This window comes from Filicampus tigris, chromosome 1 (genome assembly GCF_054856515.1).
Source record: "Filicampus tigris isolate MCC_2025a chromosome 1, RoL_Ftig_1.0, whole genome shotgun sequence".
Lineage (NCBI taxonomy): Eukaryota > Metazoa > Chordata > Actinopteri > Syngnathiformes > Syngnathidae > Filicampus > Filicampus tigris.
In genome coordinates, this window is record NC_141217.1 from 34,281,940 (window position 1) to 34,308,887 (window position 26,948).

A 26,948-nucleotide genomic window follows, 5' to 3' on the forward strand; every position below is an offset into this window, starting at 1 on the left:
GTACAATCATTATCTAATAACATGTCATAAGAATATAAAACCTAAAAAAACGACATCATACTCATCAGAGATGCTTACTATTTGTAGACAAACTCCATCGCCTTTTTCTAGTAGCAGCGTTGATACAGTATGTCGATATTTTGTGGCAACTTTGAAAGTGGCAAATGAATCGTTTACCGCCAAGCCAGCCAGCTACAAGCGTTCTCTGATTTATTCTCACATATCCTCACAATGTCCAGGTTTCTTTTGGGGTCTTTTTTCAAGTCCGCCTTGAAAATGAATTTCAGTCATGTGAAGTCATTCTTTCCCGGCTTCATGCAGTGAATCCCACACGAGTCGCTTTGAAACAATCAGAGGACGGACAAGTGCCACCTACCCAGAAGGGAAGCATGCAGGCTCTCCTATGCTGAATCTGTAATCTGATTGTTTCAGATTCTTAAAAAAAAAATCCCGAAATCTATTTTATTTTAATTTTTTTCTTGGTACGGGCCCGCAATCCTGCGTCTGAAGGATTTGGGAAGATTATGGTGATATAGTAACACATAGAAGCTGAAATCTGATTGGACAAAAAAGATAATAATGACGATAACCCACAAACGCTGCGCTTCACAGACACACGATATTGGATGAAGACAAAAGACTGTTGGAAAAAAATTTTACAAATTCAATATTTATACAATTGTATACAAACTTTTAAATGCAGGTCAGTGCTTTTGATAGTGTTTATGGCAGAATTTTAGTGCTGACACCTTTTCCATACAGATCTATGACATAAGTGCCAATGTTCAGTCCAATCAAGGGTCATTTTAATTTAGGGACTATTTGGCTAAGAATATGAAACTCGTTTTTATTTTCTATTTGTCAATTTGCTTTGGAGAAATCAGTAAATAATTAATCGTGGAATGCCTCTTTTTCGTCAACGACATGGAAAATACAGTGCTTCCCAATTACTGTGCCATGAGATATCATCAGATGTGCCGAAACTGAAACAAGTTCAACATTAATTAGCTATACTGTTGATTTATTGGAACATTTTTTTGTTTGGCAGTGTCTGAAATTTTCCTCATGTATAGTTCTGTGCCTACATTCTACATTTATCTGTGCTTAAGTCAGTTTTGCTTAGGGAGGCGGTCCAAGTAATGCCTTGAGCTTTGAACTAACATAATTCTGATGTTAAATGAGGATTGAAAGAGATATATTGGATTATCGTAAAGTTGTCAAGAATCATTTCAAATTGTGGACGCCGTATAACAATTTTTGTACGGGAAAAAAAAATTAAATTAAAAACTCGTTTTTTGTTACATCTCGATCTCGTCTTGCCCATTTCGGCTCTAATCCGGAGCGTCCGTTAGCGATTCCGACTGCAAACTTTGGCCGACTTTCACGAGCAATGTCCGTCCCCCTCCCCGTTGAGCGATAAGCACTGTGTGAGATTCTAGATTGAAATATCCGTTCCGTTTCCCCCATCTCTCCCGCTGAGTGATAAATACTGTGTAAGATTAAAAATAGATATTGTGTAAGATTATATACAGAAATGTACGGGCAAATTACCGGTACAATTTTTGTACGATTCAGCACAGCCCAGGGTGGACAGGTAGGTTATTCATAAAAATTATCGTCCTCTGACCCCGGCCGTCCTCGTCGTTTGAAAGCGCTTCCGTCCTTGCATTTCAGTTGAAAACTGAGTATTTGCTTTCTTAGTAATGTGCTCTTCTGATTGGTCAGTGGTTAGAAAGTGTTTAACATACAGTATTTTATTTGATACAAAATCCGTATCAAATATCTATACGGATCTATCTAGTAAAACAACTTCAGCTAAATAACTTTACAATCACGAAACTCAAAGGTGACAATACAACAATAGCTGTGACATACTGTACAGGAAATCAAATTTATGATGGATTAAAAAAAAAACAAACAAACACAAAAACAAGTGACAATTATACATTGAAAACATTTGATAGGAAGAGTCCCAGTGAGTCTCCATCCACGGGCCCGTCATGCTTTACTGGTCACATCTCGTTGCTCCATCACTACGGCCATAGCTGACAACGGCGTGGAGAACGTGACAGCCAGGCTCTGCAGGCCAGACACCAGGCAGCGCCAGCTGAAGCTGCAGGCTTTCTTGACGTTCTGCCGAACAGAACATACCCGGCCGGTGAGTCTGTTGAACTTCACTGAAGTGTACTACTACTACATTTTGTCTAGTTGTGATGTTGTTTTACCCATTAAGGCCAGGAGCGCATAACCGCGTTTGAGCCGGGAGCGTCTTTCTACACTTAAAGCCTGGAGAACGTATATGTCACTTTCTTTTTTTTAATTTTTTTTATCCAATTCTTGCTCTCTTAACCAATGAAATGCATCAGAATGTACAAGTGACTGTGTCGTGAGCCCGCGGAGGATGTTCCGGAATTCTTTCGAGTCATAATGGCGGACACCTTCGATCGCGGGAGCTCTGAAACGAGTAACGGGAGAGATATAAACGACGCGCTTGTGGGCTTTGAACCAGTAGAACCAGTCGAACGTGAGATATGGCTGGGATATATGTTTGTAGACAATGACAATATCGACGTCGTTGTAAAAGAATAGAGGATTTAAGTAATTACTCTCGATTTTTTTAAATTAAAAATATTTATTTTTACATGTAAGATTGAAATAGATTGAAACAAATTGGAATTATGTTTCTGTCTGCTACAGGGGCCGAGACATGAATTATTTTGTAGGTGTTGAATTTCTGGGAAAACTTCAGGTTTTCAAGGGTAATTCCAAAGACGACCTTAGGTTTTAGAGAGATGTTTAGCCGGGCGATTTAGGGGGTCAAAGGGTTAATGCATTTCAAAGTTCAAAGCTGTACTGCCGACTTTGGCACACCTATCATTTTATTGCAATTGAAATGTTTGTTAAAACTAATAAATCCTCAAATTAATTTTATATACTTATATCTGTGTTTGTTTTATTACTATACTGAAAAAATGGTGTGTTGAATTTATTCAATTTTATTTCGTCAAGTGGCTGCACAAAATAATATCATCAGGATCCAAATACATTTTTCAAGTAGATATTTAGCCTACTTAAAAAAAAAATATCGCAATTATCTACAAAGTATTTGTGCTTGTTTTCAACCTGTTCGAGCACTGTGACCCATTTTTATTTAAATATCCGGAAAAATCAATGTTATGAGTGGGACAAGCTTGCTTTCAGTGATTTTCACAACAAAATACTGGACAGGGAATCCGTAACTGTTGGAATCTCTGCTACATTCAATTTTTTTTCATTTAACAGTAATATTAGCAATATTTTGGTGTTGGTCACCGTGGCTATTTTCTCGCAATTGCACCGTAAAATTTAATGACAACTAATTTATGTAATTCACGTTAAATGAACAATTCTTTCGAAAACCTTAGATTAAAAATTCTATACTGTCTTGCCTATGTGAGATTATCTCAGTGCTACACATTATTACTCCAATTTAAACGCACACAGTTATTTGTTAAAGCATTATTACTTATTTCATCATTGTATTTATTGATTTAAACAACTCCAATAGTGCCTAGCCCTACTTAAAGCTTGACATTTTCTCCCTCTGTACCTGGATAGTGCCAGCAGCACCAAAGGAATGACACCTAAATACAAATTGAGTGCTTTTGTCACCTCGTTTTAGTTGCTAACTAAACGAATAAAACATACCATTCGTTCATCCAAAATTAGCCTTTTTGTCGGACAACAAATTCAAGACATAATCAATAATAACAACAACTAAAGTAGATATTTCTTTTACCCTTATGTACTTCTTCCTCCTCCTCTTCCTCATCTCCTTCCTCCTCAACCTTTCCTCTGGCGTCTTCTGGCTTCCTTCGTCCTCGATCAAAGGTTCGTATTTATCTGGCAGTATGGCGAAATATACTTCCTTAGAGGTTTTCTGCTGCATCTTCTCGGTTCCCATTGTTCGTCTTTGTGGCAAAGTTGTTGTTTGTGACTTCCTCAACTGAGGACCTTTGGAGCCGGGAGTCCAACTTTATTAGTAGCCTGAAGCTGAAGCTCTGTTGGCTTTGAAATAAATGCAGGATAAGACAAAGAATGTACAAATCATTTTTTTCTCTCTGACCCGTAACTCTTTACATCCCCTCAGCTCATCTAAAAAAAAAAATGTCTCCTCTGTGCAGGAGCTTCTCCATGTTTGTTTTACAGAATAAACACAAAACTTGTCACTGAGTCAATAGGAATGTTATGTAAATGATATCGGTAACAGAAAAACCCTTACTTTAGTGCGCCTCATTTAATTTAATCTGGTAAGGTCCAAATGCCGTATTACTCCTTGAAGGTCTGAAATTTGCTTGCAAGTAAGAGCAAATAAGCATCAACCAACATATCGTTTATGCGAAACAAACTCCTCCTGCTTGCGGCCAGACCACCGATTGACATTGAAACAAACACCGCTTGAAACAAACAACGCTTATAAGTGTACATAAAACTTGAGACACACTACTGAAAACAATCTTGAGTGGTTTCCTTGTGTACGCACTGCCGGCCTGGGGGACCATGACCCCATGCAGTTGTGGGAGGAGCTGCTGTGTGCACCTGTACCAATAACATTTATGTACAGTCTTGTTTTTATTTTTCGGGTGACTGTTTGAAACAGAACTTGGACCTCTGGGAATAATCACTTCATTGGATTTGTTCTCTCCAGTTTGTCGTGTTTTGGCCTCATTATTCTTATATAGTCACTTTAGGGAAGCCTGTTGTGAGGGTTTAGTTAATTATCTTACAGTTTTCCATGCTCTGACTCATAGGGGCAATAGTGGCACAGATTAAAAAAAAAAATGTAAAAAGCACTAGCATGATCTTATTTAAAACTTTTAGTGCAGAATGCAAATAGTGTATACTGTAGATGGCAAAGGTACTTATCCTCGATAGTTTTTGGTTAAAGTATAAGTATTGATTCAAGTCATGTACTGAACAAAAGTAAAAAACGGTACACTTTGAAATGTCTTTCATAGAATAGAGGTGTCTTTTCCTGAATTAAAAGAGTATCTAATATTACTAGAATAAAGTAAATATTTTTTAATTTACCCACTAAAATATGACTTCTTTCCTTCATTCAAGTTTGACTTTACCATAGCACGAATTTTTTTTAACTTTATTCTCATAGATTAAGATTAAGACTCTCTATACTGACAAAATGTGTGCTGACCTTGAAAAAATTGCCTCCTTGCCTGGACCCAAAAACTTTGAGAACCACTGCTGTAAATGGACGAATGGAAGGCCACCTCAGATAGATGAATAAGCGCTTTGTTAATGCTTGGTTCTTAATTTGAATTGAGGGATGATTTACAGATGAAAATATGGAAATATTTCACTGTCATTATATAAAACCATCACAACCTCAAATTTTTAGGCAAACACACACCCGCTTATGTTCCTTTAAATCAATGTGTTCCTTTCTGCGTTTTATATTTCATATCATAATGCTTTTTTTGTGTCCCCAATGGTTTTAAATTGAATAACAGTTTGCGATTCAGGTCCATAAAAGTAAACCCATTTTGGTCGGAACCTTTCGCTGAGCATCTGCATCGACACGTCAGCTTTTCGGGAACGGACAAAACCCACAACAATCGACAGCGACATCTAGTCTTTGCCTATGCACGTAAGAACCCCTGTTTGGTTGCATTGAATCCCTTCTGAAGAAATTACAGTTTATTGCTGTTTGTGGAGAATACACTCGTAACAATATGTGTTTGTTTCTGCTCTCCGAGTGCAGCGAGGCTAATACTAGGCTAGTAAAGTAGCACTCGGCAAGGACGAGTCAGTGACGTCGTGTAGCAGCGCCGAGGAAGAATGAATTACTGCTAAGTGCTAGCCATTTGATCATTTATTTCATATCATTAAACGCAGCTCACGGCCGTATGGTTATGAGGTGGACTGCATTGTAGTCTAGCGTTGCAAAGAGAACACTTCTGGTAAATGTCCAGAAAGTTTCAGTAAACTTCCATGAAAAGTTAAGATGTGGAACTTTGGCAATGGTATCAGCATTAATATTAACATTGTTTTGTGATAAGCAGACATCCATACAAAATAATACAATTAAAACCCTACTCTGGGCTGCTCATCAGTCATGGGGGGATTGCGAGGAACATGTTGAAAGGGAATTGCCCTTGTAAACCACTACATTATGAAGATCTCACTTGTGTTCTCATTCCTGGCCATTCTAGAGCGCAACGTCATGTGGAGGCGATGGGCATCTTGTTCCACATTAGAGCGACATTGCCTTTCCTCAGAGGCTCCTCAGGGACGTGCACTTGTAAAACGCTCCCTGGGCTGAGTCGCACCTGCAGCACTCTGTTGACTGACAGCAGCAAGGGGGGGCTTGTCCTTTTCTCACAGTCCACCGACGTGTATGAGAACCTTTCCCTGGAGGACTGGATCGAGGCAAACGTGGACCTGCGGCATCGCAACATTCTGTTGCTGTGGCGCAACATGCCAGCGGTGGTAATTGGGCGACACCAGAATCCATGGCAGGAGTGCAACCTGTCGCTCATGAGGCGTACCGGGATATGTCTAGCCCGCAGGCGAAGTGGTGGAGGCACGGTCTTCCATGATCTAGGGAACCTGAACTTGACCTTCTTTGCTTCAAAGAAGGGGTACGACCGCCAGAGAAACCTGAAGGTCATCACTGAGGCCCTTAGACATCTCCGACCCGGACTGGAGGTTGAAGCCACCAAGAGGTTCGACATTTTCCTGAAGGGGCACTACAAAATCACAGGTAGGGTTGTGAAATGATGTGAATTTTCAAAGTTGGACACTTCCCATGGGAATTAGTAAAAATTGATAGTAATAAAGTATGAATTTCTCATATTAAACATTGGCTCTTAATAGGAAACTTACATATTGTTGGGAAACAAAATATATCTTGGCATAAGTCAGACTAAAAGAACCACATGTCATGCAAGGACAGTATTGCCTTGACTCATGACTGTCTCAGTTTTTCTGATTACAGGCCTTCGTTGGTCAATTTTGTTTTTTGGTGTGTTGTGAAGCAAAATTTGATGCATGGACATTCTCTGGGTACCCCGTCAGTTGATAAAGTAGAAAAAAATGAAGTAAAAAGTATTGTAAATGTAATGCCTTTGCATGTGGGAAAGGGGAGCTATCTGCAGTGTACATGGATGACTGCTTATGACAAAACAAAATATTTATACTTGAATGTGATACATTTCTATTAAATTCCCATGTAAAGTTTCCAGTTTGGAATGCCTTGGTGCCTTGAGATACGATTGACCTGACTTATGAGTTATTTGAGGTACCAACGCTGTATTGTGGCAGTGAACTCAACTTCACTCACTTCACAACAAGCAGACGTTTGGCAGATTGTGAACAATCAAGCTGTCTATTCCTATTTCCAGTCTACTGTCAAACTAAGCATAAAACAACATTATACATTATGTATGTAAACCTACCAAATAGCTATGCCTTACAAAATTCCATGTAGTCTAACGCTAACAAACAATGCTATCAAATAGCGTAATTGTCACAGCATTATAACCCTTTTATATTCTTTATCCCCTGTGAAGATTGACATATTACTAGCCGAGTTTACACAGAGCCACGTATTCCGATTAGAATGAATCCAAATGATGTAATGAAAATGCTTCATATAAACACTTCAATTGGGGGGAAAAAAAAGACAAATCCGAATGGAATTTCATTTGTATTCACAGGGGTGGTATATTCCTTTTGCCAATCCGAACAAGCGTCATGTGAACAGTTAAGTCAGAATAGCCAAGCTGCATCCGGTCTGCGTGTGCTCTGTCTTGAAGTAAATGCGTAGTAACATCCTCGTATACGCACTTTAAAATGGCAGCGTATTACCAGAGCTCGTCTGCGACAAGAGAACTTGTTTTAAAGTACTTGTAACCTGTTTTTGTCAAGTTGTTGCTTTAATAAAAGTGTTAAAACTATCATGATTTCTTTTGCCGAATAGACAAATGAACTCCATCTTTATAAATCACGTGATGCATACATATCCGTGTGTCACACGACTCATCATATTAACGTAGTGGTGCATGTAAACGACAGATCGGAAAAGATTACATCACATGTAAACAGGTGACCAGAGATCTTCATTCGGAATGATTTCAATCAGAATGACAAAAAAGTCTCCATTGTTAACCCAGCTAATGCGGCTTCTTGAGAAATACAGTTTTTTATCGCGGGGGTTACATTCCAAAAATAATCCACGGTAGGTGAAATCTGCGATGTAGGAATTTTTTTTTTTTTTTTGCAATTATTATACTGTGAGTTTTAAGGCTGTAAACCTCACCATTAACACTTCTCTCTTCATTAAACATGCTCAAAGTTGAAACCTTAGTAAGAAAAAGAAGTATACTTTTTTATTATTAGCATTATTATTATTGTCCTAATTATTAATATTGTTAATATTTGATAACAAAACAAATGCCAAAACCTTTTTTTTTTAACCCTCCTGTTATGTTGTCGGTCAAATTGACCAGTGTAGACAATCTAGGTAGAAAAAAAGGATTAAGCTTAATTTTTTTTTTTTTTTTTTTTTTTTTTTTTTTTAAATATTAAAACCATTATGTGATATTTTTTTGATGACTAACATTCGAGCCGATCACACATGGAAATTTACCGGAAACTTTAAAGAAATGTTCCGCAAGTGATTCTACTGTTGACCCCAGGAAGTGCCTCTAGAATCAGCCGGAAGTCATCCTACCATCATTGCACCCTGCTGCACTCAGCCAACCACGCCGCTCTTTCTCCCGTGTTGCACTCCTCCTGCCAGGGTATCCACAGCAACGCCACGCCCAGTGTGCCCTCACCTGTGGCCAACCTGGTGGATCATGACCCCACACTGACGTGGGAGGTGCTCCTTGATGCGTTAGCGGAGCAGTACATTGCAGGTACAGTGAACCATCGGTTCATGCTGCTTGTTTCAAGACTGTGTTTGCAAACTGAAATTTTTTTTTCCAATTAAAATGAAATTGAAAAAAATTGAGTTACAGTAATCCCCCCTCCATCATGGCGGTTACATTCCAGACCACGCCCGCAATAAGTGAAATCCATAATGTCTCAGGGCATTTTTTTTTTTATAGCATTACAGAACTTTTCGTTTTAAAGGTCTTTAAACACACATTTGAAACAATACTAACACATTTAAATAAATATATTGAGAGTGTTCACCTAGACTGGGACATGAGAGAGCAAGAGCAATGGATAACGAAAAATATTGTACAAACAGTGTTACAATGTACCCGATCTGTGTTTTCCAGTAAACAAATCTCGTTTTTCAATAATCACGGCCAAAGGTGTACATTATAAAACGAACTTCAAGTTGTCACTTTCCATAGGCGCAAATTGTCACTTTCCGTAGGCGTAAAAAGCAGGATTACAGTGGATTGCATTTTTATCATTTTTAACAAAAACTAGGCTGAACTGAAATACTTGCTGTTTCGTTCTTCTTTCAAATTTACAGTGTCAAACTAAGAAATTGTGCCGCCATCTCTCGGTTAATGGTGAAATTACATCCGATATAAACGGGTTTAACCAAAATAGTTAATTGTGCAGTCCCCCCCAAAAAAATGAAATAGTGGGAACGCAAACCTGGACCCCGTGATGGAAGGGGGTTTACTCTAATCCATTCCACTGTATTGTTTGGATCGATGTGATCCTTCACCAGTTGTCTTTGTTTTTTTCGTTCTTGCATGCCTCCTCAGAGTTTGGTGGCCGCGGCGCAATGAATTTGGTGAATCCTGGTGATGACTCTACCTTTCCTGGTCTCAGCAGCACGTCAGCAGAGCTGCGAGGGTGGGACTGGATCTTCGGAAGGACACCAAAGTTCAGCGTCCAAACACTTCTGAAAATGACAGACCATCTGTCATCAGCCGGACGCACTGTCGAGCTGCATTTAGAAATCAAGCATGGTGTGATTGAGAGCTGTCGGTTGGACGTTCCCACAGACTGGCTTCCGCATGGCTTGAGCAGTGATCTGAGTGGTGTGCTGGAGGGAGAGCGATTTTGTCCACAACGCGCCGCGGCAGCTTTTGCGATGCTGTTGCGTTGCGAGAGTGGCGAGAAGCAGAAGAGACTGCGCAGACTTTGTGATGCCATATTGGCTGTCATGGGCTAAAAGAAGCGCGACAGGTAATAGGGCTGAACAATTTTGAACAATAATCTAATTGGATTTTTTGTTGTTGTCAGTATTGCGATTGCTATTTAATATATGAATTGTTTTTTCAAGGTCCTCTTCCTGTGTTGTTGTTGTTTTTTTATAAACAAGCAATCAATGCATCTGTATTAAAATTAACAATATTAGGTTTATTGTACACAAAAGATTGGTCTAGTAGGTTTGGCTCAGGCTAAAATAAAGGCAAATGAAACATGAATTCATATGAAAGACAGTCTACTTCGGTTAGTTAACTTAAACACATCTACAACACCTTATAAATAAATTAAATAAACATATATCAAAAAGAGAGCCTTCTGACCCACCAAAATGAAGCAGGGTTTTCATTTTTATTTTTTAATTGCAGCCTTTACGAATTACGTTCTACTACGTTGTGATGTCCATTTGAATGTAATTGTGTAGCCCTAACAGGCACCAGTAGCTGTCCCCCAATTTGGAGGCAACCCTAGCTAAACCAGATGGTCTGACATTTGTTGGATCCCCCTACAGTGTTAAAGAACACTCCTTTACATCAAAACACTTTTATCTTCAATCATCTTTCTCCATGGAAATACTGTAAACGGAATCTGTTTCAGATCACTCTTGTGCGCCTGGCGTGTGCACCTGTGCCAACAGGGGACAGTATAATAAAGACATGCGGATGTACAAAAATAAGTCGGTCACACCGGCTCAGTAAACTGCAGCTCTAAAAAAAAAAATGGCAGAAGAGCAAAGAAAATTCACTTTCTGAAAAGCAAAATTTCCATTTCCCCCAGTTTTTTTGTAGCATGTTCATATTTTGGATTTTTATAACTTTGTTTCTGTGCAGTGCAACATTTTTCATTTATTATTAAGTCCCTGTTAAGTAAAAATGTCTTAAATATGACACTGCAGAGAAGAGTTGTTAAATAGGAAGTCAACCCAAACATATTTTTTCCAATAATATGTTCTATGCAGGCCAACTAGTTGAAACAAGGCATTCTGCTTAATATTGTTTGTGGGATATGAGTTAAGATGGGAAATCCACCTGTTTTTAGCCATCTCTGGGGGTGGCCATTTTGTCACTTGTGTCAACTGTATATGACATCACAGATGCTCAGGGCTCAGATAACGACCAATCATGGCTCAGCTTCAGAAAACAGATGAGCCGTGATTGGTCGTTACCTGAGCCCTGAGTAACTTCGATATCATTTTCAGTCGACAGGGTTAGGGTGAGACAATGAGATGGCAAAAAACGGCTGGATTAATTCTTATTCCACAAACACAATATTTGTCAGAATGCCTTGTTTCAACTAGTGGGCCTGCTTAGAACATATTCTTCAAAAAAATATGTTTGGCTTGATTTACTCTTTTCATCACTGACAACCATCCCAATTACAATACAGATTTGGTTTATAGCCAATGTCATATTAAACTCGGGATGAGGAGTGGGATTTCACTTCGGCTTCAGCATCGGCTGATTACCGGTTTGATGGTTTACTGTGGTTTTAAAAAGTCACGTTTTCAATAACCGCTAACACTGGCTGTCGCCAGTAATGAGCTCTTTTCTTTTTTGAGATGTCTCAGCAGGGCACAGTATGATTGGCACCTTGCAGAGTTGGATAAAAAGCCACGCCTCTTTGAAGTTAATGGCCTCTAATTATTTTTTTATTCTTCTCAGTGAGCAGTTATTCAAAATTCAAATAGATTACGTTTAATAGGGAAATGGCTGTTTTTATTCACCTAATTATTTTCAAAAAGATTATTTTAGAGCTGTAATTTTAATACCGTGATACCGCAATATTTTTGCTCCCGGTGATCATACCGTCAGAATATAATATCGGCCCATGCCTTGTGAGTAAAGGTAGGTGAGCGAATATTTTTGGCATTATAGTATATCTGCCTTGTCTCAGTAAAGGTAGGGAAACTCCACTTTTACGTGTTTAATTACTTTCTTTTCTCCAAAAACTGAGACAGCTGAAGACATGACGTAACATTGGATGCAAAACCACAGAACGATTTGTGTCTCACTTTGTGCGTTTTCTAAGGACCAAATTAGTTGTTTTCATTTCATTGTACCAGAACTTGCCGTGTGGCATCGCGCGTATCACTGCGTTAAATTGCACTCGACACCTTATTCAGCATTTATTTAAAACCGTCTTATTTCTGTCCTTTGTTTTTATTTGATAATCAGGAAAAGCAAATGCAGTTTGACCTCTTGTCCACGCAATCAATAGCCGATCTTTGGTCGATGTGAGCCATCTGTGTGTAGTGTGCGTGGTGAAGCAGAGAACCTCGGCTTGAAGGATGGGGAAGAAACAGAAGAAATCCGGGGAGGACAGGTAAAGAAAGCATCCGCGGGGGGCAACGCAGGGTTTGCCCTCGCTGACATGCGGCGGCACTGAGCGCCTTGACGAAAACGTGGCGTTTGCGCCGCAGAGTGCCTCGGTTAGCTTAGCAGCTAACTAAAGCTAACCACGAGTTGGCGGCTGCAAGAGTGGAGGCAGGCACTGAGTACATTCGGAAATAGGGCAGCTTCACAAATGTTAGCCTTACTGTCAGCGTGGTCACGCTTTGTGCTCTTAGGCCGCTCAAACCCGATGTCAGTGCCCTGCTTGTGCGTGTTAGCTGAAAGTCAGTCATATTAGCCGGCTAGCGCTAGCTTCCAGCTGGCTATCAAACGCAACCAAGAGTCACCTAAAGATTACACCTTTACTTACGTGGCGGATTTGTTGTGTGACCACTGGTCGTTCCATTTCCAGCCTCCTACAATGCACTATAAAGTTTTTGTCACGAAAAAAAACAGCACTGCTTGGCAAAATATAATCATTAAAACAATATAAAACGCTGTGTAAATAAAATGAGTGTGATCAAGCCGAAAGTAACACATTATTCAATTTGTGCGATAGTGTGTCCCTTTAAGGGGCATGGCATAGTGGTGAGTGTCTTCAGGAGTAGGTGTTGTCCAGACTAGTCACATTTACGACTCCACTCGGAGTGCAACAATTATTTTAACAATTCAATTCATAACACGTTTGTGGTTGACAATTCGAATTGAGGACAATATTGGTTCTTTTAGAACAGTGCCTCTCAATTCTTTTCTGAAATTGGGAATTTTTGACATTTTATGAATAAAGAACAACCGAAATATCATATGGCCATAAGTATTCAGACCCTTTGCAACGACCTTCCTATTTAACTCACATGCTGGCCATTTCTTCTGATCCTCCTTGAGATGGTTCTACTCCTTTATTGTAGTCTAGCTGTGTTTAAATAAACTGATTAGAATTGACTAGGAAATGTCTGTATAAGACCTTACAGCCCACAGTGCATGTCAGAGAAAATGAGAATCATGACCTCGAAGGAACTGTCCATGGTGATCGGAGACAGATTTGTGGCAAGGCACAGATCTGGACAAGGTTACAAAAGAATTTCTGCAGCAGTCAAGATTGCTAAGAGCACAGTGGCCTCCATAATCCTCAAATGGAAGAAGTTTGGGAAGACCACAACTCTTCATCGACATGACCGTCCAGCCAAACTAAGCAATCATGGAACAAGAGCCTTGTTGAGAGAGGTAAAGAAGAATCCAAAGATCACTGTGGCTGAGCTCCAGAGATGCAGTTTTGAGATGGGAGAAAATTACCCAAACTATCACTGCAGTCCTCCACCAATCGGGGCTTTATGGCCCGATGGAAGCCTCTCCCCAGTGCAAGACATGAAAGCCTGCATACTGGCTGGCGACCAGTTCCGGGTGTCCCCTGCCTACTGCCCAAAGACAGCTGGGATAGGCTCCAGCACGCCCGCGCTCCTTGTGAGGATAAGCGGATTGGATAATGGATGGATGGATGGATGATTTTGACAAATGGCTGCATTGACTCAGAAAGTGAAACATTTCAAGGGTCTGAATACTTCCCGTACCCACTGTATATATTATAGGTTGCATTGCTGACGGAAAATGCTTTAAAATCAATTAACTTGGCAAAAACCTTTTTTTAGCAAGCGTGTGTTTACTTTATCCACTGTAGTTTAGTGAACACTGTGCGGTTATTGTGTCACGAGAAAGCGCCACACTTGTCAAAAATTGTCTTTGCTCACAACGTGTAGTGACAGGTTGAACAATTTGTGCGCTTCCACTAGATAGCAGATAGTACAATTGAGCTGTCGCCATTCATACAACAGAATAATAGCTTTAACTAAACAGGCCCAGATTTCACACTGAGTAAGTAAATTCTGCAAGGGCTGGCGAGTCAGCAGCGCGTGCGCTTGTTCCAACAGAGGGACCAGAATGACCAGGTTTATGTCCCTTTGAGAGTGTTTGTTTGACCGTCTGATTTTGACTTCATCAGCTCAAAAGATGACGACATCGATGCTCTGGCGGCAGAGATCGAAGGAGCTGGATCGTCAAAAGAGTCAAAAGGAAAGAAGAAGAAAAAGGGAGCCAAGAAGGATGACTACGAGTATGTGACTTTGTTGTTGTCCTCATCCCTCCCCTTCTTCACATCTCTAATATGTTTGTTTGCTGCTTTTAGTGAGGATGACATCTTGAAGGAGCTGGAGGAATTATCCCTGGAGACACACGGTGGACAGGGGATGGTAAATCAGTCGTCTGATGCTAATCACATTTGTCAGGGTTGCGATACTGCGGAAATTTTCAAAAAGTTACAAACTTTCCCTGGGAATTTAGGTGAATAGATAATTTCCAAAATTGGCAGTTGGCCTTTAATAGAGAACTTAAATACAAAGTGGCAGCTTGAGTCTTAGTTCTCCAACTTAGGACTTCTTTTTTGTTGTTGTTGGAGGTCGCTTGGTCGTTTTGTATTTTTGTTTGGTGTTGCGTGCACAAGTTTATTTTATTTCTGCCCTCCCTTGCTGGCAGTCTAAGCAGATAGCAAGAAATTCTCCAAATAAGCTTACTATAACATTTTATGGAAACGTTCGAGACCACTTTACTTTATGCATGAAATGGAGAAATTCACCATATCGCCCAAATTGAGTTAGTGAATAAACTATAATACTGTTGATAGCAACACACTAATGCACTCAGCAGAACTATAAACTTTAACCATACAGTACGTATACTTAGAAAAATTGCAGGTTAATGGGCATATGAGGACTGACATGGATACCGTTCACTCAGAAAAACGCTCTGTCAGCCAATACTGTACGTGCCATCGGTTCCTGATAATAAAACGGCCACAGGAGGGCACCATGATATCGGTGATCGATGGCAGTGCCCGATACATTTAGATAAGGCCCTTGATACCGATACCTGTAATCGGTACTCGCCCATCCCTATAAATGTACCCCATAACTTGGCTTTACATGCCTGAATATTCTCATTCATCATTCGAACCTGAGAACTTTACCTCATCGAAGTCTGCTGTCGTAATGCCAACTAGCATTTAATGCAAAACGCCTTTGACGGGCGAATGTTAACTGACATCGACATTGTGGTGGTTTAAACAAATATTTGAACACGACAGTGGATCAACAAATACTGTACATATAACAAATGGGATTATTTTGGGGGGGGTATTTTTGTGTGAGTTTATGAGGTGATTTTTGTAAAATTTTGAATGGGTTCGGTACGGTGTAATATTTAACCCAACATTTATGTTTTATTCGTCAATGAAATAAATGGTTCTGTTAAATACTTAAAACCTGATCTACTTTCAAATCTGTTAAAATGTTGAATGAATGCTTTTGAATGGTACTATTTGGTATGAAGGTGGCCTTATGACAAAACACAACATTTCTATTTATATTAGAACATGATAATGATACCTTTTCACAATATCTTAATTCACCATGGAAACAATTCCCTTCCTTTGCAACCCTATTTGTCATAGGATACAAATGTTTCTTCACCGCGCTGCCTCCAATTTTGTTTCCGTGCAGAAAGACAACGTCGCTGTGGAAAATTACGTGGAGCCTCCTAAAGCAGAGAAGAAGAAAACCAGGAAGGGAAAAGTGCAGGGTGCCGGCCCTGAAGAAGTGGAGGACAATAAAGCTGAAGTTGCAGATGATGAGTTGAGGAATGGACAGCAGAAGAAGGTGGGGCAAAGAAGGGGTTACAACTCATTTGTGTTGACTTTTTGGACATTTTTAATTAAATAATGTTTTTTTTTTGTTGTTAAAACCTGCCCGTCGTTAACAATGTCAGTGTTGCACCTCAAGGTGGAACCTCCTGCTCCGTCCGAGTCCGATGAGGAGAGCAGCTCACATTCTCGTTTGAAGACCAAAGGAGGTAAGAAAGGTGCCAAGAGACCTTCGGGCTCTGACGAAGACGACAGCGGTGCTGCCAGAAACGAGAAAGAGGACGAATCGGATGGGGATGAGGAATTCAGCTCTCGGAGGGACAAAAAAAATAAGAACAAAGGTAAAGCTGCAAAGAGCGAGGATGAGGATGAGCAGGAGGAAGACGGTGGCTTCAAGATGAAGACCGCCGCACAAAAGAAGGCGGAGAAAAAGGAGCGGGAGAAGAAGAAGAAAGAGGAGGAGAGGCTCAAGCAAAAGAAGCTGAAGGAGAAAGAGGCCAGCGCAGACGTCAAAAAGGAACCGGAGAAAACGACTGCAGACGTCGCGCTCCCAAAGGAGGTCCCGGTGGCCGATGTAGATGTGGACGAGCCGGAAGGGGCAGAGCCTGCTGGTGACGGTAAGACATCTGCCCCGCCGCGCGCCGCCGTACACAATGAGAAAGAGAGTCAAGTTTGTTGTTTTGTTCAATCAGATGAGGGTGATAAGAAGAGGAAGGATAAGAAGAAGAAGAAAGAGGAGAAGGAGAAGGAGAAGGAGAAGAAAAAGGGTCCAAGCAAAGCCACGGTGAAGGCCATGCAGGAAGCTCTGGCCAAGATGAAGGAGGTGTGCTGGTCAAATTGCGGGGAGGGCAACATGCTGGGTGTTATGGCCCCTCAGATATTAGAGCTCCTCTTTGTCTCTGTAGGAGGAGGAGCGCGCCAAAAAGGAGGAGGAGGAGCGGATTAGAAAGCTGGAAGAGCTGGAGCAACAGAGGCTGGAACAGGTAAAAACCAGACAGCCAACCTCCATTCGTGAGGAGGGCGCATCAAATGTCCCATTAAAAAAAAAAAAATCACATCAGAATTTTGACTTGGTCCTACAATATTTTTGTTCTACTCCAAAATAAGTACAGATTATTTGGAGAATGTCTACTATTTTATTCATTAGATTTTAAATTATTGCTAATATTTTGGCTTGCTTTTAAAAATGACAGTCTTGGGGAATTTCATGCAGCTTTGCATTTTTGGTCCTCTAAGCAAGAGCTTTTCACTGGATTTTTTTTTTGTATGTAAACATTGGAATATTTGCTTTTGGGTTGAATTCAATGACCTTATCCAAAACCACTTTTGCATTTTCTCTTTGATCCGCCGGGTCTCTTCATTTCATGGTCTCTCCATGGAACTCACGTTTTTACCCCTGACACCTGGCAGGAGCGTCTTGAGCAGGAGCGCAAGGAGAAAAAGAAGCAGAAGAAGAAGGAGCGGAAGGATCGTCTGAAGAAGGAAGGGATGTTATTGACCAAGTCCCAGAAGGAGGCTCGGGCTCGTGCTGAAGCCACACTCAAACTGCTGCAGGCTCAAGGTGTGTTGGCCAATCAGCTTGATTCTCTCGTGCTTGACCATTATTTGCCCTGTCATCAGCTGACCTGTGTCACTGTGCAGGAGTGGTGGTGCCATCCAAAGAGACTGTGTCAAAGAAGAAACCGGTTTATATGGACAGGCGGAAGAAGAAGCAGCAGACCACTCAACCTCCAGAAGGTTCGGCGAACCAGTTAGCTATTCAGCTCTTCACATTCCCCCCCCATGTGGATCCTATCCTCAAGCTGTTTATGGTTTAAACTCTTAATGCAGTGTTCCCTTGCTAATCTGCAGTTTGGTCATTTGCGGCTTGACTCTATTGAGAGTTTTTATTTGTGACCATATCGACGTTTTACTTTGCTATTTTTATTTTTATTTTATTTGGTGGGGGAGTAGCTATTTTTCTTCCCTTAATATCCAAGCAGCAATTCATGCTTGTAGTGTTTCCACCTGGCGAGCCCGACGCACCGGCGCGCCATTTCCCCAGTTGGAGCGCCTAAAAATCGTACCGGCATTCCATTTTTGGTGCACTCTGAATAACGTAATGCCACATTTGAACAATGCTCTGCGTTTACAGTCAGAGTGAAGCAGTGGATTCTCAGAGCGTGTTTCTGAACGCGCCGTAGAGCTTGATGCCCCCAAGATCCCTGTTCCCTCATCATGGTTGTTTCGGAAATATGATCCTAGCGCGCTGCTTCACTCTGACCGTTTGGAAACTCAGAACGCTGTTTAAATGTGCCATTCGGTTATTCGGAGTGCCACGAACAACGGAGCCAGTGCACAGGTAAACAAACAGCCGTGTTCATAAATGAACGTGAGAGGATTGCGCTCTGCACAGCAGCAGCACACGAAGATGATGAACCATCAGCTATGTTCAAGTTTTTCTTTTTATCTTAAAATGGCTTACTTAAAGTGGAAGGCAACGCAAACGTTTTTTTTTTTTTTTCCCAAGAATATGTTCTATGCAAGCCCACTAGTTGAAACAGGGAATTGTGATAAATATTTAGTTTGTGGACTAAGTGTTAATCCACTCGTTTTTAGCCATCTCTGGGGGCGGCCATTTTGTCATCTGTCGGCTGAAAATGACATCGCACCTGCTCACAACGACCAATCACGGCTCAGATTCAGAAAACAGGTCAGCGGTGATTGGTCGTTGTGAGCAGGTGCGATGTCATTTTCAGCCGACAGAAGACAAAATGGCCGCCCCCAGGAGATGACTAAAAACGAGTGCATTTTGCTGCTTAATTTATATTCCACAAACGCAAAATGAATCAGAATGCCGTGTTTCAACTATTGGGCCTGCTTGGAACATATTCCTGAAAAAAATATGTTTGGGTTGATTTCCGCTTTTAACAAGCATCCCGCGACGCATCGTAGCCATGGGTTTAATCCCGGTGGATTAATGCGCTTTGCGAATTGTTGTTGTTGTGCCAACCGAAAGTTAGTTGCCATAACTACGGTATTCTACTTCCATACAGACCTTGCTTCTTCTTTGTGTGTTGAAGAAGAAGCATCAACGGCAGTCACGGCAACTAACTAACTAAACGGAATACTTTTCATTCATTTTTTTTTCTGTTAAACAGAAACATCTGCGGTGACCTCGCCAACATCAGCGTCGGCGGAGCCTATTGCCCCGGAGACGGAGGCAGTGACACCGCTAATAGAGCCAGGTGAGAGGTAGGAGCTGTGTATGTGTGGAGGATAGATGCGGCAAGATTTAACTGTGGCGGCTCCCGGCTTTTTTATGTTTTTATTTTCGTCTTTTAGAGGCGAAGGCAGATTTTGCCGTGGACGATTGGGAGGCGATTGCCAGTGACGAGGAGAAAGGTGAGTGCTGAAGCGTGATCGGTTGGACGTATCTGCGGCCAATCGCAGCTGCTCGTTGCTTAAGTGCCTTCTTTGGCAGAGTTAAAGAAAGTCCACATTGAGGTCAAAGAGGAGCCGGGGGGCCCGCCTCAGCCCGCCGTCAGCGAGGAGGAGGAGGAGGACGAGGAGGACGAGGATGACGACGAGGACGAGGAGGAAAGCGAGGAAGCGCCAGAAGAGGAGATAGCCAAGGGGGTGGCGGGAGGTCAGGGGAAGAAGCAGCAGGCGAAGGAGAGCGAAGATGAGAGCAGTGACAGCGATGACGACGACGATGACAGGACCAAAGAGGAGCGTCTGTACGATCGAGCGAAAAGGCGGATCGAGGTGAAGTGCGGTGCCCCAAGAGCTCCTGAGGAGTGAGCGCTCGCCTGCTGTCACTCATTTCTAACCGCATTCCTTGTGTTGTCATAGAAACGGAGAGCGGAAAACCTCAAGAACGTCGACGTAAACAGGCTGAGAGCGCCGGTCGTGTGCGTGCTCGGACATGTGGACACCGGCAAGACCAAGATCCTTGATAAGGTACACACTCAGCTGACTTGGAGTATCTCCGACTTCTTGGTATTGAATAATCAACTGGACGGCCATTTTTAATGTACTGTAGTGGCTCACATGCAGTATGTAGCGAGGGGCTTGCTATTGAAACGCTTCAGGAATCACAGCCCGATTGCATCACTTTGCCTAGTGTACCGTTCTGTACGTGGTTGATTCCCAACCACTGTCCCACAGCTGCACGCCATAAGAGATCATCAGGTGTGTTGCGGGAAATGATCCAATTGAACATAAGTGGTCAGAAAGTAATTACTACAAGTAATGTACCGTATTTTTTCGGACCACAAGGCGCACTTAAAATTCTTCAACTTTCTCAAAAGTCGACAGTGCGCCTTGTAATGCGGTGCGCCCTATGTATGAATGAATGACGGATTTATTTTGACGTTACGGCTGACCCGTTTTCTGAAGCTGAGCCGTGATTGGCCGTTACCTGAGCCCTGAGCAGTTGTGACGTCATTGTCAGTCGACTGAAGTGACAAAATGGCCGCCCCCTGAGACGGCTAAAAAGGGGTGGATTTTGCTGCTTAACTCATATTCCACAAACGCAATATTAATCAGAATGCCGTGTTTCAACCAGTGGACCTGCTGGGAACATATTCTTGAGAAAAATGTCTTTGGGTTGATTTCCCATTTTAAGCCATGTTTAGTGTTGTTCTAGGTTCCAGATGGTATAAAGCCCCTTCTGCCGTTTGCTTTTCCTGATGGGCTTTTAAGACTTGTTTTGTCTGGCAAATTCATTGACTGGAAGTGAAGTGGAAGAAAATGGATGTAGGGGACGGATGGTTTTCTGGTTATTGACCCGGTTTGGGCTCTTTTTTGCCTTCTCATTCACACAGCTGCGACACACCCACGTTCAGGACGGCGAGGCAGGAGGAATCACACAGCAGATCGGCGCCACAAACGTCCCGAAAGAAACGATTGAAGAGCAAACGAAGATGGTGAAAAATGTACGCACCCACGCACCTAAAGACACGACAACAACACAGGGCAGACACACATAAAGACTCCCATGTTGCAATGTTGTTTGTGCGCGCGTAGTTTGATAGAGAAGCCATGAAGATTCCCGGCATGCTGATCATCGACACGCCAGGGCACGAGTCGTTCAGGTGAGAGTTTCTCAAAAACGCCAAACTGATTTGAGACATTATCTTGTGCGGAAAAGAAAAAGAAAAAAAAAAAAAAAAAGAGGATGATTCGCTCCAGTCTGATTTGGCTAACAAGTCGTTGTACTTGATCAGTAACTTGAGGAACCGAGGTAGCTCCCTATGTGACATCGCCATCCTGGTGGTGGACATCATGCACGGTTTGGAGCCGCAGACTATCGAGTCCATCAACCTGCTGAAGGAGAAGAAATGTCCCTTCATTGTGGCGCTGAACAAGGTGACTTCCTGTCAGCCGCCAGGCGTGTCACCTTCGTGATACCGGCTAACGGCGATTCCGCTTTTCAGATTGACCGTCTGTATGACTGGAAGAGGAGCCCTGAGACGGACGTCTCGACGACACTGAAGAAGCAGAAGAAAAACACCAAAGACGAGTTTGACGAGAGGGCGAAGGCCATCATCGTGGAGTTTGCTCAGCAGGTGAACATTGCCGGGATTTTTGCCACCCGAGTCTTCGCCGATTCGCCTCCGCCGGCGCGTCGGCTGACCCCGCCCTCACATTGTTGACGTCCTCAGAGTCTCAACGCCGCCCTGTTCTACGAAAACAAGGACCCCAGGACCTTTGTGTCGCTGGTTCCCACATCGGCTCACAGCGGCGACGGGATCGGAAATCTCATCGCGCTTCTGGTCCAGCTGACTCAGACAATGTTGGCCCGCCGGGTCGCGCATTGCGACGAGCTCCGGGCTCAGGTCATGGAGGTGAAGGAGTTGACCTGAGGCACTTCAACCGCTGCGAAGACGAACGCGTGCTGATTTTGTCTGTGTCTCAGGTCAAAGCCTTGCCCGGCATGGGCACCACCATAGACGTCATCCTGATCAACGGGCGCCTACGGGAAGGCGAGACCATCATCGTCCCCGGAGTGGACGGGCCAATCATCACGCAGATCCGAGGGCTGCTCCTGCCACCTCCTCTCAAGGAGCTGCGGGTCAAGGTACACATGTTGACAGAACTCCCAACATGTGTTCGTTCACATGCTCACCTGAACGCATCCACTGATAACGTTCATGTGGAGTTTTTTTTTTTTTTTTTTTTTTTTTTTTCAAAGGCGTAATAAGCATATAACATAACTCTCTGAGGCATTATAATTTAAGATAAAGGTAGTGGACTGAACCCACAAATAGCAAAAAAAAAAAAAAAAAAAAAAGAATCTTGGATGACCCCTGTGCTCAAAACATTTGAACATCATTTCAATTTCATTTTATATTACCCTTAAAAATAAATGTCTTTAAAAATTATTAAAAAAAAAAAAAAAAAACACTAAAATTGCTTGTCACTTCACTATACTTCTGGACATTGATTACTATTTTCATATTACCCAAATATTTGGCACCCTTTTGTGGCATTTTAGAGCAATATAGATTTTTCTGGGGGGGAATAAACTCTTTATTGTAAGATGATCAACACCATTTTTGTGACGAATATTATTTAGCCTTTTTGTGCCGTTATTGTTCTTTTTTTTTTTCCTCATGTAGAACCAATATGAGAAGCACAAAGAGGTCTCGACGTCTCAGGGTGTGAAGATTCTGGGTAAAGACCTGGAAAAGACGTTGGCGGGGCTCCCCCTGCTGGTGGCACACAAAGAGGATGAAATACCTGTCCTGAGGGTTAGTCTACTCTGCCTCCGGACTCACACACACACACACACACACCGAAACCTGGAATGGACACATCTGATATCTACTGCTGGTCTTTAGGATGAACTCATCCATGAGCTCAAACAAACGCTGAGCTCCATCAAGCTGGAGGAGAAAGGCGTTTATGTGCAGGCATCCACGCTGGGATCGCTCGAGGCTCTGCTTGAGTTTCTGCGAACATCTAAAGTACCCGTGAGTACCAATCTAGTTCTGTTATGTCAGTGGCCCCTGACCTTTTTCGCGCCAGGGTCCGTTTTCGTGACCTGAACTCTTTTGACGGCGCAGCAAAAAAAAAAAAAAAAAAAAAAAAAATCAAACCAAACGATTTGTGTGTGTGTGTGTGTGCGCAGTACGCCGGCATTAACATCGGTCCTGTCCACAAGAGGGACGTGATGAAGGCCTCAACAATGCTGGAACATGACCCGCAGTACGTCCACTCCTATTCTCTTTCCCCTGTCGAACGAGCTCGCGTCGGCTCTGACGTCGCGTGCGTCGCCACAGGTATGCTGTGATTCTTGCCTTCGACGTGAAGGTGGAGCGAGAGGGCCAGGAAATGGCGGAGAGCTTCGGCGTCCGCATTTTCTCTGCGGAAATAATCTACCACCTTTTTGACGCCTTCACCAAGTACCGTGACGACTACAAGAAATCCAAACAGGAAGAGTTCAAGTAGGCGTGAGCATTTTGCCGCTCGGGTTTGGTGCCTGGCTGTTGATTGACGGCTTGTGTGTGTGTGTGCGTGCGCGCGTTCAGACATGTGGCGGTGTTTCCGGTGAAGATCCGCATCCTCCCTCAGTTCATCTTCAACTCCAGAGATCCCATCGTAATGGGCGTGTCTGTGGAAGCTGGCGTCCTGCGGCAAGGGACGCCGCTGTGCGTTCCCAGTAAAGGGGTGAGTTGGGGCGCAAAGGGGTGGAAGGGGTTTCTGGTCATTTAAAATATTCTGAAATATTCCACATTGTAAACGTTCCATGGGAATTAAAGGTAGTAAATTTATGGAAATGCGTAATAGGATCAAGCATAGGGTTCCGGAGGAAGTTTATAAAAATGAATTGTTCATAAAAATAATGCAATAAAATAATACTTTTTGTTTTGATAATTGAAAATATTGTTTGATTGTTGTAATGAATTTAAAAAAAAAATAATAATCTGAGGCCCCTCGCACATCGCCCGCTTGACCTTGTACAGTCTGCAGATGTTAAAGAATTCAAAAATGAACAAACGGATCATTTCATAAATCGGAACACATTCAATTTCAATGTTTAATTGCCATTTGAGGTCATTCAAACAAGATACTGTAGTGTGGCGCCGGACAATAGTTGTCTCAAAAAAAATGAAGATTGCCGAAAACTGCAAGCCAACCAAAAGTCGGTCATACTCCGTCAAGATCACACCACTCAACTATTACTTCCATGGGGGGATTATGTCAACAAGCGCCATACTTGTACCGTAAACTTTACTTTTAACTCATTCACTGACAGACATTTTCAGACCCTCTTTTACCCTTACGTCACGAGGGCTAACATTCCATTTTGTACATTCCTGGTTTATTCCCGCCAATGTGGAAAGTTTCCAAATCTGAACATTTCTGGAGTTTTGCAATTTTGGGGACGTTTGGGTTAACACGTGGCAGATGTTCCCCGTTTCACGACTTGCGCCCGTGCGTTGCAGTTTGTGGACATCGGTGTTGTCACCAGCATTGAGATTAACCACAAGACCGTGGACAGCGCCAAGAAAGGTCAGGAGATCTGCATCAAGATCGAACCCATTCCCGGCGAGTCGCCCAAGATGTACGGCCGCCATTTTGAGGCCACCGACATTCTTGTCAGCAAGGTGAGTCGGCCTCTCAGAGCAGTTTTCTGTCATTGCGGTGACGATAGAAATAAAAATAGTAGCTACTTGTAAACATATAGTGATAAGGAAATAATTTAGCAAATAAATGACCTTCACTTTCACAAGATCTTAATTTGATTTTTTTTAAAAAAATTTTAATTGCCTATTTCGCTAAGCTTTCCTCACTTTCAGCAGCCTATTTATCTTCTCTTGGACAGAGGTTTGTAGCTTCCAAAGTCGGACCAAGCATAGTCGGAAGCCCATTTTTCCTGTCTATTTAATCGTCTATTTTCACGCCAACCGCTCGGTGATTTGCGGTGATTTGAAAAACACCTCATCTCTGGAAGGTGCTAATTCATTCGTCTTGCTGCTGCTGCTTCATTGTTGGCGGCGGCTTCTTCTTCATTGTTGTCGTCTTCTTCTAGAAAACGAATGCAATGAAGAAGAAGCAGCAGCAACAAGATAAATGCGTCTCCTTTTAGCACCTTCCTTTTTTTTTTTCTTTTTTTTTTTTTGTTCAAGTTTGTCGATTTTGGTCGTCAGAAACGCTAACGGAAGCTCATTTGAAATGATAGTCGGACCGGCCTATTGGCAATTACTATTTGGTCCGGACGGACAAAATGGTGGGTGTATAGACGGCGAAAGGTGATAATCGGACCGTAAATTTTTTAGTAAAATACCACCATCTGGATCACTGACTTTTACCAAGCACATTAATTTTTTTATCGATATTGTGACTGTAATTTAACTACAGGCCATATTTCACTGAGTGGCAAAGGTTTAGCAAGTGTGCATGTGGCAAATACATTTTTTTTTTTGTCAGGATGCCGTTGAAGGTTGCAAAGACGTTTGCCAAGAATTAGAATGATCTCGAAACAATTTTTCTTGAGTTGAACCGTCGACTCATTGTAAAAACATAAGCCGCGCGTCTTGCTCACCGGTCTCGTCGAGTTGAACGATTTCGATTCTACAACGTGAGGACAATACTGAAGTAGGCGTGGCCAGATCATTCTGAATGTTGGACCAAAATGTCATTCTGAGAGCTAACCACTGATTTAAATTGACGATGTTGCAGATCACGCGGGCATCCATAGACGCACTTAAGAACTGGTTCCGGGACGACATGCAGAAGTCTGACTGGCAGCTGATCATGGAACTGAAGAAGACCTTTGAAATCATATGAGCAGTGCGCACATACAACAGGATGCACCTCTCTTCCTGTCATGACGTGGAATGAAAAGTTTTTACCCGCGAGAACGCTCTCGTCCGGCGCGCCCCGGGTGAAACAGTGCCACGATGAAACATTTCACTCTCAGTACCCCAACGTGCCTGTTGTCTTTCTTGATCTCTGCTCTGATTCGTGGCTGCTGTTGCTTCCCGTCTCCGCCTCCAAACAGACAGACATCGACGAGTTTAACCAGCGCCTGCTTTTCGGGTCTGCCGAGGTGCGTTATGGGACCGTTTTTTTTTTTTGTTTGTTTTTTTTTTTTTTTGCTGTGAGCTTTCTCGGCCACGTTGGCGGCGGCGAGACGTGGACAAAGGACTACCCTCTGAAATGTTTTACTTAAGTGCTGATGTAATAAATTCCCATGAAACTTGGAACGGTTGATACGCGTTTGTTCTCATTGCGTCGGCACCTGCAATGTGTTAGGGCTGCCGGTTGATTAGAAATTCAAGTGGAAATGTAAATGCGTGACGCATCCTCTTGACTTTCACACACAGCAAGAGGGCTGCCTATGCTATGTGACCAACTGTTTTTCCAATGATTCGTGGCGAATGTGTTGTCTTGTACTAGTCTACAAACCACCCGTTTTTTGCCATTCAAAAATACCGCAATCTGAGTGTATTTTGGGAGTTATCGTTGGCTCATTGATGGCACTGTGGCCAAGTTCTTTGCACATCCACCTCGCTGTTCTGATGATTATGGTTTGAAAGTACTTGGATACTCTTAAAGTTTGCACTACTATGGGATAAACAGTGAGCACCTTTGCTTCCTTAATCTTACAAGTACAAGAGCGAGGGTTGACAATGTATTTCACGATACTGCGTCAAGAACGTGAGGATTTACTTGGCGTGGGAGTTCAGCGCGAGCGAAAAATATAGCTGAATGCATCGTTTACGTTTTTATAAAACGCCCCTGGCCACTTTTTCGAA

General features: G+C 42.4%; 3 protein-coding genes across 4 annotated transcripts; 2 read left to right on the forward strand and 1 right to left on the reverse strand.

Annotated features, from left to right (window-relative positions):
• Positions 1-312: 312 nt before the first annotated feature.
• LOC147153741 (required for drug-induced death protein 1) lies at positions 313-4,515 on the reverse strand. 2 transcript variants are annotated; one of them, XM_086035533.1, is made up of 3 exons: positions 4,262-4,515; positions 3,779-4,047; positions 313-2,133 (listed from the first exon to the last, which is right to left on the reverse strand). In XM_086035533.1, exons 2-3 carry the CDS (start codon positions 3,941-3,943, stop codon positions 1,999-2,001), a joined length of 300 nt encoding a protein of 99 aa, XP_085891659.1. In that variant the 5' UTR covers positions 3,944-4,047; positions 4,262-4,515; the 3' UTR covers positions 313-1,998. The 2 variants fall into 2 exon arrangements, with proteins under 2 accessions (XP_085891659.1, XP_085891651.1); XM_086035525.1 differs by lacking the exon at positions 4,262-4,515 and having other exon boundaries at positions 3,779-4,233.
• Positions 4,516-5,509: 994 nt separating this feature from the next.
• Positions 5,510-10,400, forward strand: lipt1 (lipoyltransferase 1). The gene is made up of 4 exons (XM_086035554.1): positions 5,510-5,644; positions 6,210-6,760; positions 8,697-8,918; positions 9,732-10,400. The coding sequence occupies exons 2-4, from the start codon at positions 6,232-6,234 to the stop codon at positions 10,142-10,144; spliced, it is 1,164 nt and encodes a 387-aa protein (XP_085891680.1). The 5' UTR covers positions 5,510-5,644; positions 6,210-6,231; the 3' UTR covers positions 10,145-10,400.
• A 1,802-nt stretch (positions 10,401-12,202) lies between these two features.
• eif5b (eukaryotic translation initiation factor 5B) lies at positions 12,203-26,401 on the forward strand. Its single transcript, XM_086035567.1, has 26 exons — positions 12,203-12,501; positions 14,506-14,616; positions 14,689-14,752; positions 16,058-16,213; positions 16,337-16,814; positions 16,890-17,020; positions 17,103-17,180; positions 17,608-17,758; positions 17,839-17,934; positions 19,338-19,424; positions 19,522-19,581; positions 19,661-19,944; positions 20,032-20,139; positions 21,006-21,116; positions 21,208-21,275; positions 21,408-21,549; positions 21,618-21,749; positions 21,846-22,028; positions 22,100-22,261; positions 22,803-22,934; positions 23,025-23,156; positions 23,315-23,391; positions 23,466-23,630; positions 23,715-23,853; positions 24,633-24,794; positions 25,870-26,401. The coding sequence occupies exons 1-26, from the start codon at positions 12,467-12,469 to the stop codon at positions 25,975-25,977; spliced, it is 3,552 nt and encodes a 1,183-aa protein (XP_085891693.1). The 5' UTR covers positions 12,203-12,466; the 3' UTR covers positions 25,978-26,401.
• Positions 26,402-26,948: the final 547 nt, after the last annotated feature.

Bases quoted from the DNA above. Each gene is read 5' to 3' on its own strand.
- LOC147153741 (XM_086035533.1), bottom strand. From the start codon at position 3,943: ATGGGAACCGAGAAGATGCAGCAGAAAACCTCTAAGGAAGTATATTTC. The intron at 2,134-3,778 runs GTAAAAGAAATA...TCTGTTCGGCAG, and splicing joins GGAGGAAGAAGTACATAAGG to AACGTCAAGAAAGCCTGCAG.
- lipt1 (XM_086035554.1), top strand. From the start codon at position 6,232: ATGGGCATCTTGTTCCACATTAGAGCGACATTGCCTTTCCTCAGAGGC. The intron at 6,761-8,696 runs GTAGGGTTGTGA...TGTTGACCCCAG, and splicing joins GGGGCACTACAAAATCACAG to GAAGTGCCTCTAGAATCAGC. The intron at 8,919-9,731 runs GTACAGTGAACC...ATGCCTCCTCAG, and splicing joins AGCGGAGCAGTACATTGCAG to AGTTTGGTGGCCGCGGCGCA.
- eif5b (XM_086035567.1), top strand. From the start codon at position 12,467: ATGGGGAAGAAACAGAAGAAATCCGGGGAGGACAG. The intron at 16,214-16,336 runs GTGGGGCAAAGA...TTGCACCTCAAG, and splicing joins GGAATGGACAGCAGAAGAAG to GTGGAACCTCCTGCTCCGTC. The intron at 23,157-23,314 runs GTGAGTACCAAT...GTGTGTGCGCAG, and splicing joins TGCGAACATCTAAAGTACCC to TACGCCGGCATTAACATCGG.